General features: G+C 30.7%; 1 protein-coding gene across 1 annotated transcript in view; it reads left to right on the top strand.

Moving 5' to 3' along the window:
- LOC129222769 (SUZ domain-containing protein 1-like) overlaps window positions 1–11,800 on the top strand; it is a 32,021-nt gene extending 20,221 nt beyond the window's left edge. Inside the window, exon 4 of the mRNA XM_054857299.1 lies at window positions 8,457–11,800. Coding sequence (XP_054713274.1) covers window positions 8,457–8,571 — 115 coding nt within the window. The 3' untranslated portion in view covers window positions 8,572–11,800. The remainder of the gene's footprint in view (window positions 1–8,456) is intronic.
- The last annotated feature ends 1,074 nt before the right edge of the window (window positions 11,801–12,874 follow it).

Raw genomic sequence — 12,874 nt, 5'->3', positions numbered from 1 at the left:
ATTTGGTGATCGTAAAATAGAAATTTAGGTCAAAATCTGATTTTTTTTTTTTTTTTTTTTTTTGTGATTATACGATTCCTTATTCGTAGAAAGAAAGTAAAATAAAATGAATCAACGATCCTTTAAATCCCTGATAATCTTATCAATTTATTTCTGTTTGATTTTTTTTTTTTTTTTTTACCATCGGCAATCGGCCATTTGGAGGAAAACAATCGGCCATCGGCTGTCTTTGAACAATCGGCCAACAATCGGCATCAGCCAAAAAATGCCATCGGTCGAGCCCTACTGCATAGCACTCTTACAGTGCAGTGGTTTATAACTACATACTGTACATATCGTACTGGTTTATTTTTGTCTTTCTCTCCCATTGATCATTGATTTTGTGCACCGTAAGAGTATTTTATGTTGAATAATGCTTTTTTTAAAACATGGTAAAAATTCAGCTCCTTATGTAAGAAACGGAAATGTATATTTAAAAAATGGTCCAAAACACTTTAAAAGGTGTTTAAAGATGTGTAAAATGATCGGGTATGTTAATAAAAAAATTATATACACATTTTTCCACAACTCGAAATTCCGACTTACAAGAAGGTCTTGGAACTCATCCCTCGCGTAAGTCGGGATCCGACTGCAATTCTTAAATGTCTTCGAACAGTTTTTTCTTTTTTTTAATCACTTCCTATCCATTTTAATTTCCCCATTTTCTGACAACCTGTTGGCATGAGATCTTCCATGGATTTACGATTTCCCGCTTTCTTGTCTTTCCCCTGATTTTTAAAATCTCTAATTTCTTTGGTAATGCATGATACAGCTAATCCTGTCCCATAGTTAAGCTGTAGTGCAAAAATGGTTTTCAGCATATAAATATGAGACAAAAATCATGAAAAAAAAAGGACATGTTTTACTGGTGACTAGAAGTTGATTGCTTTTTGTTTCTTTTTTCGTATTTATATCGTATAATTTCAAATTTTTAAATTTGCCCATTTTCCTGCTGTTTTTGATAATCAGATTTTGCCTTTTTCGCTCTTCTCTCTTACTGTTCTATTTACATCAGCGGTGCACAACCTTTTTCACTCGGTGGGAATCTCGCAGAGCAGAACACATATAAAATTTATATATATATATACATTCTTTTTTTCCTAGATAGCATTAAAATGGAAAAAAGAAAAAAATCAAACCTAGTAGTGTTAACATTACTCAGGGGCGCAACTTGCAAAAATTATTGAGGGGGCCTGACTTAACTCGGGGGGGGGGGGGGGGGGGGGGCATAGAATTTTCCTCAGCAAAAGGGGTCTGGGGGCCCTCCACCAGAAAATGTTCTTATTTATTTGTACCTTGAACATGCTATTTTACATGTTTTCTGATGTGCGTAATTTGCATGAACCAGCAATACGTGACATGGCATTTTCAAGATTAAGTGTAGGAATCTAAAAATTAGTACGCAAATTTTCTGGCCTTTAGGGGGGCATTTTTACAGTTCAATATTTGCAGAGCCATGCAGTGGATGTATATTGTTTGCGGCTGTTAGTCTAGATCTAGAACCAACTTTTGAATTCTAGCAAACTTCCCCCTCATATTAGACGCAACATACTCTAAGCACGCCTCTTAGATCCAGAAAAGGCAAGTCTAGGCATACAAGAACATCTTTTAGTAGGGTCTTTGCCTTGATATATAATACAAAACTTCATAAATGCCTACAAATTCCTAAAAACTTGGACTCATGCAAAAAGAAACCTTGAGTAAAGCACTGATCATTTCCTCTATAAAAAAACAAAAAAAAAAAAAACACCCACACACAAATTATTGGGATGAGGGGGGGGGGGGTAGCCCCCTCAAGCCCCATGGAGTCTGCGCTAGTGACATTACTACAAGCTTATTTTATTAATACAAAGTTTTCACCTATTTTAAACTAATTTCTTAATTGACTTGATATGTTTTTTGCTACTTAACATTATAATTTTTTTTTTCTGACTATGTTAATTTAAATGTGGTAGTAATAGTTAGGGCTAATGTAGTGTTTCATAAGATTAAAGAAAAATTGAAATGCAACAAAATTTAAACTTTCCATCCAAGTGTTTTCTCCTACAATAAAATAACTTTGGATGTGATAAAACTAATAAGTAAAAATTGGAATTAATTTTGTTCTAAGGTACTATACTATAACTTTCATTTATTGTATAAAAAAATGTATGTTTGTTTACCAATTATCGAACATTTAATTTTATTTATTATTCAGGGTTCGTACGCTCCGGGAATTCCGGGAAAACCGGGAATTGTCAGGGAAAATGACACTGTCAAAAATGTCAGGGAAAAGTCAGGGAGTTTTCAAATTTTGTCCTCCAAAAATTTTTTTTCCATTTTTAAGTACTATGAGATCTAGTCTTCGTTTTTATTGTGATTTCACGAAAAAAATTGTAAACTTTTATCTAAACCGACGCTGGCACTTAAAAACTGCAATCGAAAAATGAACGTTTTTTTTTCACAACGAAAAATGCGCCAAAAAAGCGAAGAGTTTCTTGCATGGAGTCAGTGAGGGGAACGCATTTCTTTCTACTCCCTAAAGTTTTAGATGAGTTGCCACAACATTCTGTTCGGTTCAGGGTTCGTAAGCTCCGGGAAAACTTGGAATTATCAGGGAAAATGACTTAGTCAAAAATGTCAAGGAATTTTCCAAATGTGTCCCCAAAATTTTTCTTTTCCCAATTTTTTCCTAGGGAATTTCGTTTTATAAGACCTAATCTTCATTTTTATCGATGTATTTAAAATAAATTGTAACAATTTTAAAGCAATGAAAAAAGTGGCGACCCAAAAAATCTTCAGCAGCCGCCATTTTTGGCTCTCAGTAGTTCCCAAGGGGAAAAAAATCAGGTGAACAGCAATTATGCACAAACTCAACTGGAGAGAAGACAATTTACTGCTTCGGAAGCACAACCTGTAGATGGGAGGGTCGATCGGGAAAAATCGTTTTTTTTTTTTTTTTGATCGGAAAATCATTTCAGCTACGTGTGAAACGTAGTCGCCATCTTTGGTCATTCACAAGATGGAAGTAGATACAATCCAAAAATGTCTAAGTTTCTAAAAACAAAGCAGAATTGGATGTTTTCTTTAATTGAAAACTGATGAAAACAACTAAAAATGGTCTGCAAATTGTTTTTATATTATTATTTGAAATAATTTTCTTGAGAAATGAAAAATTTTGTTCTTAAAACTTAATCTTATCCTCACTGCCTCGGACGCAAATGTGATAAAAACTTTTCAATGAATTGTATTATCATGAAGATTTATTATTTTTTAATTGTCTTCATGCAACAAATTAAAAAAAAAGTTATTTCTTATTTTTGGGCATAGCCGCCATATTTGGTCATTCCCAAGATGGAAGTACACAAGACTTTTTCAAGTGCCTAAGTTCCCGAAAACGGCATTGGATGTAAATTGCAATGCAAACTATTGAAAACAACACAAATTGTGCCCTTTTTTTCCGGATAATTTGTAATTATTTTCTGGAAAAATGCAAAATTTAATCTTCATAACATTTTTTTGTTTTAATTGATTTAGACTCTTATATGCTAAATACTGACTATTTTGCTTTTATTGTAGTTTTTTAAAGATTATTAATTATTTATTACTACTTTTATACTACAAATCCAAAAATCTACTTATTATTTTAAATTTTTCACTTTGTCGCCATATTTGATCGTTTGCACAATGGAAGTAGACTTAAACTTCCAGAAACAGAATTGGGCGTTTATATCAATGTGTAATATTGAAAATAACATTAAATGTGCAAAAAGTTATGAATTTTTGAAAATTAACTATTACTTTCTGGAAAAGAAAGTTTGAAATTTTAATGTAAGCGTCCTTTAATATGTGAAAAAAAAAAAAAAAAAAAAAAAAAGATTATTGGCATTAGCCTATGATTGGCGGATGTTGATTTTTGTTAGTATGCATTACATGGTATGCCGATTGATGCAACAAGTTAATCATATTTATACTGAAATTTAGCATTGCATTTTGCTCAATATGTTTCGTGTAACCTACTTATAAGAAAATAAAAAGTATGGTAAACCAAAAGCGGATGCTAAAAGGTTGCTGCAAGACTACAGCAAAACGCTATAATATTACGCGTGACATCAAAGAAACGCTAAAATAAGTTGAAAGTACTCTGTTTTCAACAAATAATAAACAAATTAAAACAATTTTGAACAAAATGTTTAAAAAAAACTTAAAATTTTGACAGAGAAAACAAACAAAAAAAAAAGTTTTTTTTTAAATCTAAGGGGAGAAGTTTCAGTTCTGCATCGCTACTTTAAACAATTTTAATTATTTTGAAAATATTACTATTGAAACTTAAATTTTGAATGAAGCGAGTAACCTGGAATTTTCTAAAAAACAACCTGGAAAACCTGGAAAAGTCAGGGAACTTTTTTTAACCAAAAGTGTATGAACCCTGTTATTCCTGGTGCATTGAAGTATTCGGCCAAACCGAATATTCGGTTTGTCTGCAGAATATGCAATATACCAATTGAATGGTATATTGCATCTCTATTTGGTTGCATCTCTATTTTAAGGTTTTGTTACTTTTCATCCTTCACTTTCAAGGTTTTTGATATTGAGCTACTATCATCCCTTGTCACTGTTTACATCTGCACTTGCTGGAAAGTCAGGGAAATTGTGGAAATTCATGAATTTCGACCATGATCGTAAATGGTCATGAAAAAATCATGATTTTTAGCAAAAAATGTTCAAAAATCATTTAAACTGACAAATGATCATGGTTTTAGATTCTAGAGCATACATACTTGACGAATTTTACAAATAAGGTGTAAAAATTATACATCTTAGCTGTTTCTTACACATTAAAAGGTCAATCCTGATTTTTTATGCATTTCGAAATCCAATTATATTTGCTTTGTGAAACTCACTTGTTTTTCTTTACTGTGTGTTTCCAATGCCTCAAAATTTATAATTTCGTTTTTAACACTATTTTAAACCTTTCTTGTATGTCTTATTGTGTACTTTTGAGAAATTGTGCACTTCTAACTGAGCCTCGCTCAAAAGAAAATTTTTAATCATTTGTATCCCAGTTGATTTGAGAGACCCATGAAAATTATTATTGCATCAATGTCTTAAATTAATAAAGATTTTAGAAAACAAAATTGGTATAAAGAATTAAAGTAATTTAGAACGGCGGAAAAAAAATGGAAACCAGAGAACTTTCATTGGTGAAAGTTTTAACAAGTTCAAAAATGTTAAAAATTACACTAATTTGGGATTTTTTTAAATATTTGTCTCTTATCATATAAGTTTGGTGATCATATGTGATAAGCTAGTTGCTAAATAAACTAATTTAATGTTTTATTTTTATTCTGATTTATTTCTTTTATTTATTTATTTATTTTGAACTTAATTTTAGTACGCAATACATTATTGCTGATCGCAGTCTTTTTAGAAAACTGCTAGCTTTAAAAAAAATTAGATTTTGTATTCTTCTTCTAAAATATTTATTTTCAAAAGTTAAAGGAAAAATGTACAAATAGAATCTGCTTAACTGCTCACTTTTCATCAGTTGTATGGTTCTTGCTGCAAGTTTGAAAATTTGGAAAATTGTTTTACAATTTACAAAAGAAAAGTGCTTCAACATTTTTAGTGACTATAAGATTGTGTATTGTATCATAGATTTTTTAAAGATAACTTAATAAATTCGTTTACACATTAAATTCTTATCTATTTAAAACTTTTGTATGATTTGTCGGAAACAAAAACATATTTTCAAAAGTTTTAGATTAATAAATGTGTGTCCTTGGTAGCACAATATTGAATTTAGGAATTATATCATGTGTTGTCATGTCATGTGTGTAATTGAACAAGTCTGTGCATTTTAGTTATTGTTGCATTGATTGTTTTTTTAGTTTGAATATTAGTTCAGCTCCTTTCATTTCGCTTTGATTTAAATCTTTAGAAGCATATGTGCAAAGCACAGATCAGGTGGTTGAAATTTTATTTGAACAAAACACTTAATTTAAATGTTCTTGTAAAAAAATGTATGTTTTTCTGAAAAATCAAAACTCAAAGTGTAGCAGATACTTGATGTGTGTGGAGGGGGGGGGGGGGTTCCAGGACGTATCCCAAGGTAGGATTTTGGAATATGCCTCCCCTCTCCCGAAGCTAACAAGCTCTTCTTTTTGAATTAATGGACCCTCCTAAAATGAAACAATATTGCTCTTGGAATTTTTTTTCTCTTACCATATCCTGAAATCAGACAATACTCCCCTCCGAATTTTTTTTCTTCTGTCTATGCCACTGGTTTACTTGATTTGTTCGGTTAATTTCATTATACCAACCAAACCAAGTAACCAAACAAATCTGTATTTGCCCTCTCTCATATTCTTATCAAAGATTCATTCTTTTATAGTCTTATCAAAGTTTTGAATGCTGAATTTCTGACTGGCAATACTAAAAAACAAAATAATTATTGAAATTTAAAAAAATGTTTTCAACTCACATTGTTTTTGAAACCAACTTAAAATGAAGAAATAATTTCTGAAAGGCCTCATGTTGAGGACTTAAAGCCCCATACTGATTCAGACTTCTTGCAGATTGTCTGGAAATAAAATGCATTTAAAGTTTTAACAACAAGGGGAAAATGTGCTGCGTAGGTACTACATAACTATAAGTGTAAAGAGTAGTTAACAATTGAAAAACTTACACATCAGCTTATGTAGCTCACAATAAAATTATTAATTACATTATAAGTGCATCAATTGTCTGTATCTTGATTCTTGAGTCTCAAGTTTTTCCTATTAAACCTTATACAAATACAAAAGTGACAACCAGCAACACCACACCAACATGAATGGGCCCAGCTAGGCTGGTCCTAGTCAATGTACAATCCCCAGTGAAGATCAATGGCCCTCTTAAAACTATCTACTCCCTTGCTCATTACCACCTCTTCCGGTAAGCTGTTCCAAGGTTCCACTACCCTGCTAAAATAATAATTTTTCCTAATATCCATGTTAGCCTGAGATTTAAATAGCTTAAAACTGACCCCTTGTCCTGTTTTCAGTGCTAAACTTTAGCCCCGTAACATCTTTTATTTTAATAAATTTAAACAACTGAATCATGTCCCCTCGGTCTCTTCTTTGCTCAAGATTGTGCATTCTTAGCATTCTAAGCCTGGAATCGTAGTCTAAATGAGAAAGTCCATTTATTAGCCTTGTATCCCGCCTTTGAACCCTTTCCAATACAGTAATATATTTCTTAAGATAAAGAGACCAAAACTGAACAGCATACTCCAAATGAAGTAAATTACGTGAGGTCCTTACATGTATTTCAATAGCTATTAAAAATCAGCTCTGATCAGAGGAGACAAATTTCCGGGGGAATCCCCAGAACCCTGTCTTCCACCCCACATCCTGGAGAGAATTTTTAGGATTAGGTTCGTATTGTCGCTACTTGGTCGTAGTAGTCACTTCCTCTTATACTAAAAAGCTAAAACCCATTATCTTTCCCTATGTTTGAGATACTTTTTAAAAAGTTAAGGGGCCATCAATTTCATACACCCCTCTTAATTTTTTGACCTCTCAAAGCACACATGCGTCTAGAGCAAATTACATAAAAATAGTTCATAGTTTTTATTTGTTTTTTGTATGTTATTCCACTTAAAATTTCGTTCTAACACAACTGTAGTTGTTTCTGAAAATTGAATGAATTTCATGTTTACAAAGAGAATATTAAAACCTTTTTTTTTGGCGGTGTAGGTTTGTAGGGGGGGGGGGGGGTATAACACCCGGAAGTTCCACCCCGGGTGTCACCCATGCTAGGTATGCCACTGGGAGAGGTTATAGAAATTATTCACATGGGTCCCAACATGTTGTGTTCAATTTAAAAGAAAAAAAAATTCTTATTTTAGTTTAAAAATTTAAAATATGTCAAACTTACTTGAATGTACATATAATGGTTTGCAATATTTAAGTTAAGCTCATTAGTTAGATAAAATTTGTTTTTGTATGAAGAATGCTGATAAAATTACATCAACATCTGCTAAAACAAAGATGTTGTCACCACAGGAACATAAACTGGCTCATTGCTCTATAAGTTTGGTCAAGAAGTAGGACTGGTACTGCTATTACTTTAAATTTTTTTAGATTTTTTTTGCTTGATGTTATCATGGTAAAATATACCATTTTCGCATGTGCGCCCTTTTCTCCTACATACAAACTGATAACTGCCTCTTTTTTGAAGTTTGCTACTTAAGAAATAGATACTATTCTTTTTTGTCTTGAATTACCACATTGCTTTTTCAAGCTACAATAATTTTTTTCGTTTATATATTTTTTACTAATAGTATGATTTTCAGTGACTGGAATATCAGTAGTAAAATTATAATGACAAGTTATTTTATAAATTTAGAGGAATGTATGGTGCATTATTTAATGATTTTTCTTTTTTCTTTACAGCAATTCAAGTCCAGTTTCCCTTGTTTCTTCTGATAGGAAAAGTGATGCTGAAGTAATAGTGATACGTTTGCCTCATGGGCCTGATGGTACAAAAGGATTTCTTCTACAGCGGTAGCAGTAGCCTATGTAGAAAACTAGGTTTTTCCAAGGTCCGATTCTAATTAGATATTATGCTGGGAAATGGACAATTGAAATTTTTTTTCCCAGCAATCATTAAATTATATTTAAAAAGGACTTAGATAAATGTATTTATCTGTTAAGCATGAAATTTTTATGCAAATTCATCCAAATGGCATATTGCCTTTGCTGGTGGTGAAGAAAATGTTTACATATGCCTAAAAATGCTGTGGACATGTTTTTTTTTACAGCTTTTAATATTTTAAAGTTCTGTCATTTTTCAACAGGATTTTTTTTTTAATTACAATGCTGCTACCCATTTCATTAATAAATATTTTACTGAGAAATAGCATACCAAATAATTTCAATGCATTTCACGATAGAAGCTAACACTGCATTTTAAATCATCATTTATAAATAAAAATAAATGTATATTTTCATACAAAGATTGTTGCATGTCTGGTTTATAATATCCAACTTCCAGTTTTGATGAAATGTGATATTTGTCTGTTATGGTTGTCATGTATACCATGCTAGTAAGAACTGAATCTAATACATCATGATCTCTTTAAATTGTAAATTATCTGGTTGAAAACGCTTTATGTTTGGCAGTTGGAAAATGTTGTTTTCATATATTTTAATGTCTCTCCATCCTCTTTCTGTATGTCTTCATATGTGTGCATTACTTCAATCATATGTTGAAAATGATCAGTTCCCTCACCGTTTTTTTTTCTTTTAAATAAAAAGCACATTGGATAATCGTTAGGGTTTAAAAAAATTCCTATTGTATTTTAAAAAAAAACATTGCATTGATGCAACTGAGTTCTTTGAAATGAGGCTCACATATATTTTGAATACCTAAATGCTCCTGTTTTATACACATGATTTTAGTAGTATAGAATGATTTTAGTGAAATCTAAAACGCCATGAGTATTGCCAAGAAAAATGTTACAGTATTGATGTGTAACACTCTAATGAATCAATTCAAGAATGTCAGCTGTAACGGCTTTTTATTTTCTTGCTGAAAGGATTCCCAAACGTTATTAATTTTTTGCATGTCACTTTACATTATTTTTTTATTCCACTGTAAACTGCATTCTGAAATTTTTTCCAAAACTTATGTGAGTTATAAGTTTATTTGCTGGTTCTTTAACTTTAAATAACTCATGCAAATTGTTCCTTTTCCAAATAGAAGCTTAAAATTTTTCCAATTCAGTTTATAAAGAAAAGTAATCATAATACTTTAACATGTGTAAAAAACTTAAAAATGTAGATGAAAAGAAAGCAAAAATGTTTTGAATGAACTTAATATGTACAACATGGAATTCAGCAGAACCAAATCCATTGATGTTCAAAAAAAATCTATTTTTCATAAGGTGTATGCAAAACCATGTTCCATTAGGAAATACTTCTGTCTGGAAGATTTAAACCTAAGGACTGTTGTTTAATTTACTCTCAAGTTTGGAATTGATTTTATAAACCATCGAATATAAATAATTATTAAGTGTGTTTTTTTTTCAGTGTGTGTTATTGAGATGTCAGAATTGTAATATTAGCCAAAAAATGTACTGCATTTTTTTTTTTTGTAAACTACAAACTTTCCTATTCTACCTCAAAGAGTCAAAACAGCAAAAAGTATAGCTAGTGGGCTTAATTTGAATTTATAAAATATTTTGGGATTTGATTCTTTTGGAATGTAATGGTGTTTCATTGCTTTCCTGATTGTCCTGAAACTTTATTTGAATTTACTTCAGGGATGTTTTAAGTTATTGAATCTTCATATTAAGCATTATCTAAAGTTGACTTACCACCTAATTTTTGGACCTCAGCTCTAGTGACTGATGAATATTTTTTAATTCTGCCAAAATCATATTAATAATGTTCAATAAATTAACAGAAGCCCCCCCCCCCCCATTGTTTACATGTTTTGTTACGATAGAAAAAAATTGGAACTCTATTTTCGCTTTTAGTATGCAATGGCTGTCGCTTGTATGAGTTCTGCTTGTTCTTAAACAGTTTTGATTCCACAAAGTGGCTTATTCAATAAAGCAGCTAATTCAAATAAAGCTGGATTTTGTTCTGTTTTTGACATTTTGGTTCATTAAAGCGGTTGATTCAATTAACCACTGAGCTGATTCCATTAACCGGTGTCCACTATTTCTGATCGTAAATGAGCTTCATTTATTGCATATTGATTAAATACATTTTGTTAGGAACAAAAATTTTAAATGAAAGCTTCATACCATGTTTATTCCTTTAATTAAGTTTCTATTTCTCATAAGTTTTCAATAGGAAAAGTTATTTGTAGTTACAATGTAAGACCTACTGTCATTTTCATTTTTGTTCATTCTAAAAAGGAAATTCATGTGACTGTTCTGGAATCTAATTGCTACTCATGAAACAATAAAATTCATCTTAAGTTCAAGTGGGAGCTGAAGAACTATCTACTGAGGATTTTCAAGTTGTAAAAAGGAGGTCAGATGATGAATAACTGTTTGAAATTAGAATTAAAATCTAAGTGTCATGATGACATCTAGTGTAAGTTCCTATCTGTCAAAATGGGCGACCTAGGTGCCATTTCAATGATTGAATTAAATATGCTTGTTCTGAGTATAAAAAAATTAAGAAACAGAACTGTTACATTATCAATAACAAATTTAAAATACTGTCAGCCCCACTTAATTGGGTAACGGATAAACAGATATCCCGTGTATTCGAATAAAACCTCTCGGAACCGAATCGTTTCCCATAGACGCAATGTTAAAGATCTCCGCTTAATCAAATATTTTCCTCATATAATCAAATAATATTGATCATCTTTCTCAACTATTTTTGCTGATAAAATTATCGAATAAATTGGAAATAAACTAAGCAAGAACTATATTATTAACGTAAAAACATACAGTTATAGTTTTTGCTGCCAAATGGGCGGGAAAAGCAACGTACACATTCTATCAATACATTTCCACTGTTCAATCAAATTTCTTTTGTCTTTGCCATAACAAAAAAAAAAAAAAAAAACGATAGCTCAGTCAATAATAAAATTAAATAACATAAAGAAATATACACATTTTTGATGATAATGAATTGATAAAACTTAAATCTAAAACACAGTAAATGAGAAGGGGAAAAGGGAGTTTAGAAAATGTGTTCCCAAAAGACCTTGAGCAAGCTATCCACTATTATGGACTTTTTCAAAAAATAATGTAGTGAAAACCGATGGTAAAACAAAGATAAGTTACTTTTTATAATTTTCATACGTAATTATTAAACTATTTTGTCGTTTATTTAGTTTATTTCAAAAGGCTTTTCACCAAAAATATTATTTCCTTTATATAGTTATTGATTTATTATCATGTTTTAAGACATATGTTGTTTATTTAGAAAGGTACCAGAAAACTTCCCCGCTTAATCAAATATCTCGCTTAATAGAATAATATTTCTTAGAACCGACGATATTCAATTAAGCGGGGCCGACAGTATCAGTAAAATATGTGAAAAGAAGACAAAATTGTTGCATTTAAAAACTACTTTTGAAAATGTATAGGCTTTGGATTAATCACGGATCTTATTCACAACGAATTAAGAAAGAAAAAACTCAATGCAATCCAGAACTTGAGGCGTCAAAATTGGTGCCTAGGGTTGAAAATCTCTGTTTAAAATCAAAAATTTTGGTCGCAAAATGCGTTTAATGACTGCTTATTTCTAACACTGGAATAACACTAATTATGTGAGGAAAAAATAAAACAAATGCAAAGAAGTGTGATTTAACTCCAAGGTGACTAGAAAATGATGAAACATGGTAATGACATTTTCTGTTCTTTATAGGAATCTATATGCTTGAAATGTTAAATGTTGAAACCATTAGTAGATGAAGTATTGTAATGTAAACATGTTTTCTCAGAATTGGTATTTAGTGATTTTAATTCTTGAAATCTATTGAGATTTTTCTCACCTAATTTATCATTGCTATAAAAAAATCATGTTGCATAAAATATTTAAATTGAAGTTAAATATTTTATGATACTTCATGATATATTATATACTATATGATATATTATTGATATATTATTGATTATATATTATGATACTATATGATATATTATATTCAGAAACAAACATATTTAATGTTATGTGTCTTTATGAATATTAATTCTGAGTATGATCTGAAATTTATTGTAACATGTGGACCATTTTTTACTAACTTAAAAAATCTCTTAAAAGTGATAAAACTGGTGCATTATTCCACCAGGATTTGAGAAATGGGCAGTAATTTGAGTATTGTTTCGAGCTTGATTTTT

This window comes from Uloborus diversus, chromosome 5, assembly GCF_026930045.1.
Source record: "Uloborus diversus isolate 005 chromosome 5, Udiv.v.3.1, whole genome shotgun sequence".
NCBI classification, from domain to species: Eukaryota; Metazoa; Arthropoda; class Arachnida; order Araneae; family Uloboridae; genus Uloborus; species Uloborus diversus.
The sequence above is the reverse complement of the archived record's forward strand: the minus strand, read 5'-3'. Positions and strand labels throughout refer to the sequence as shown.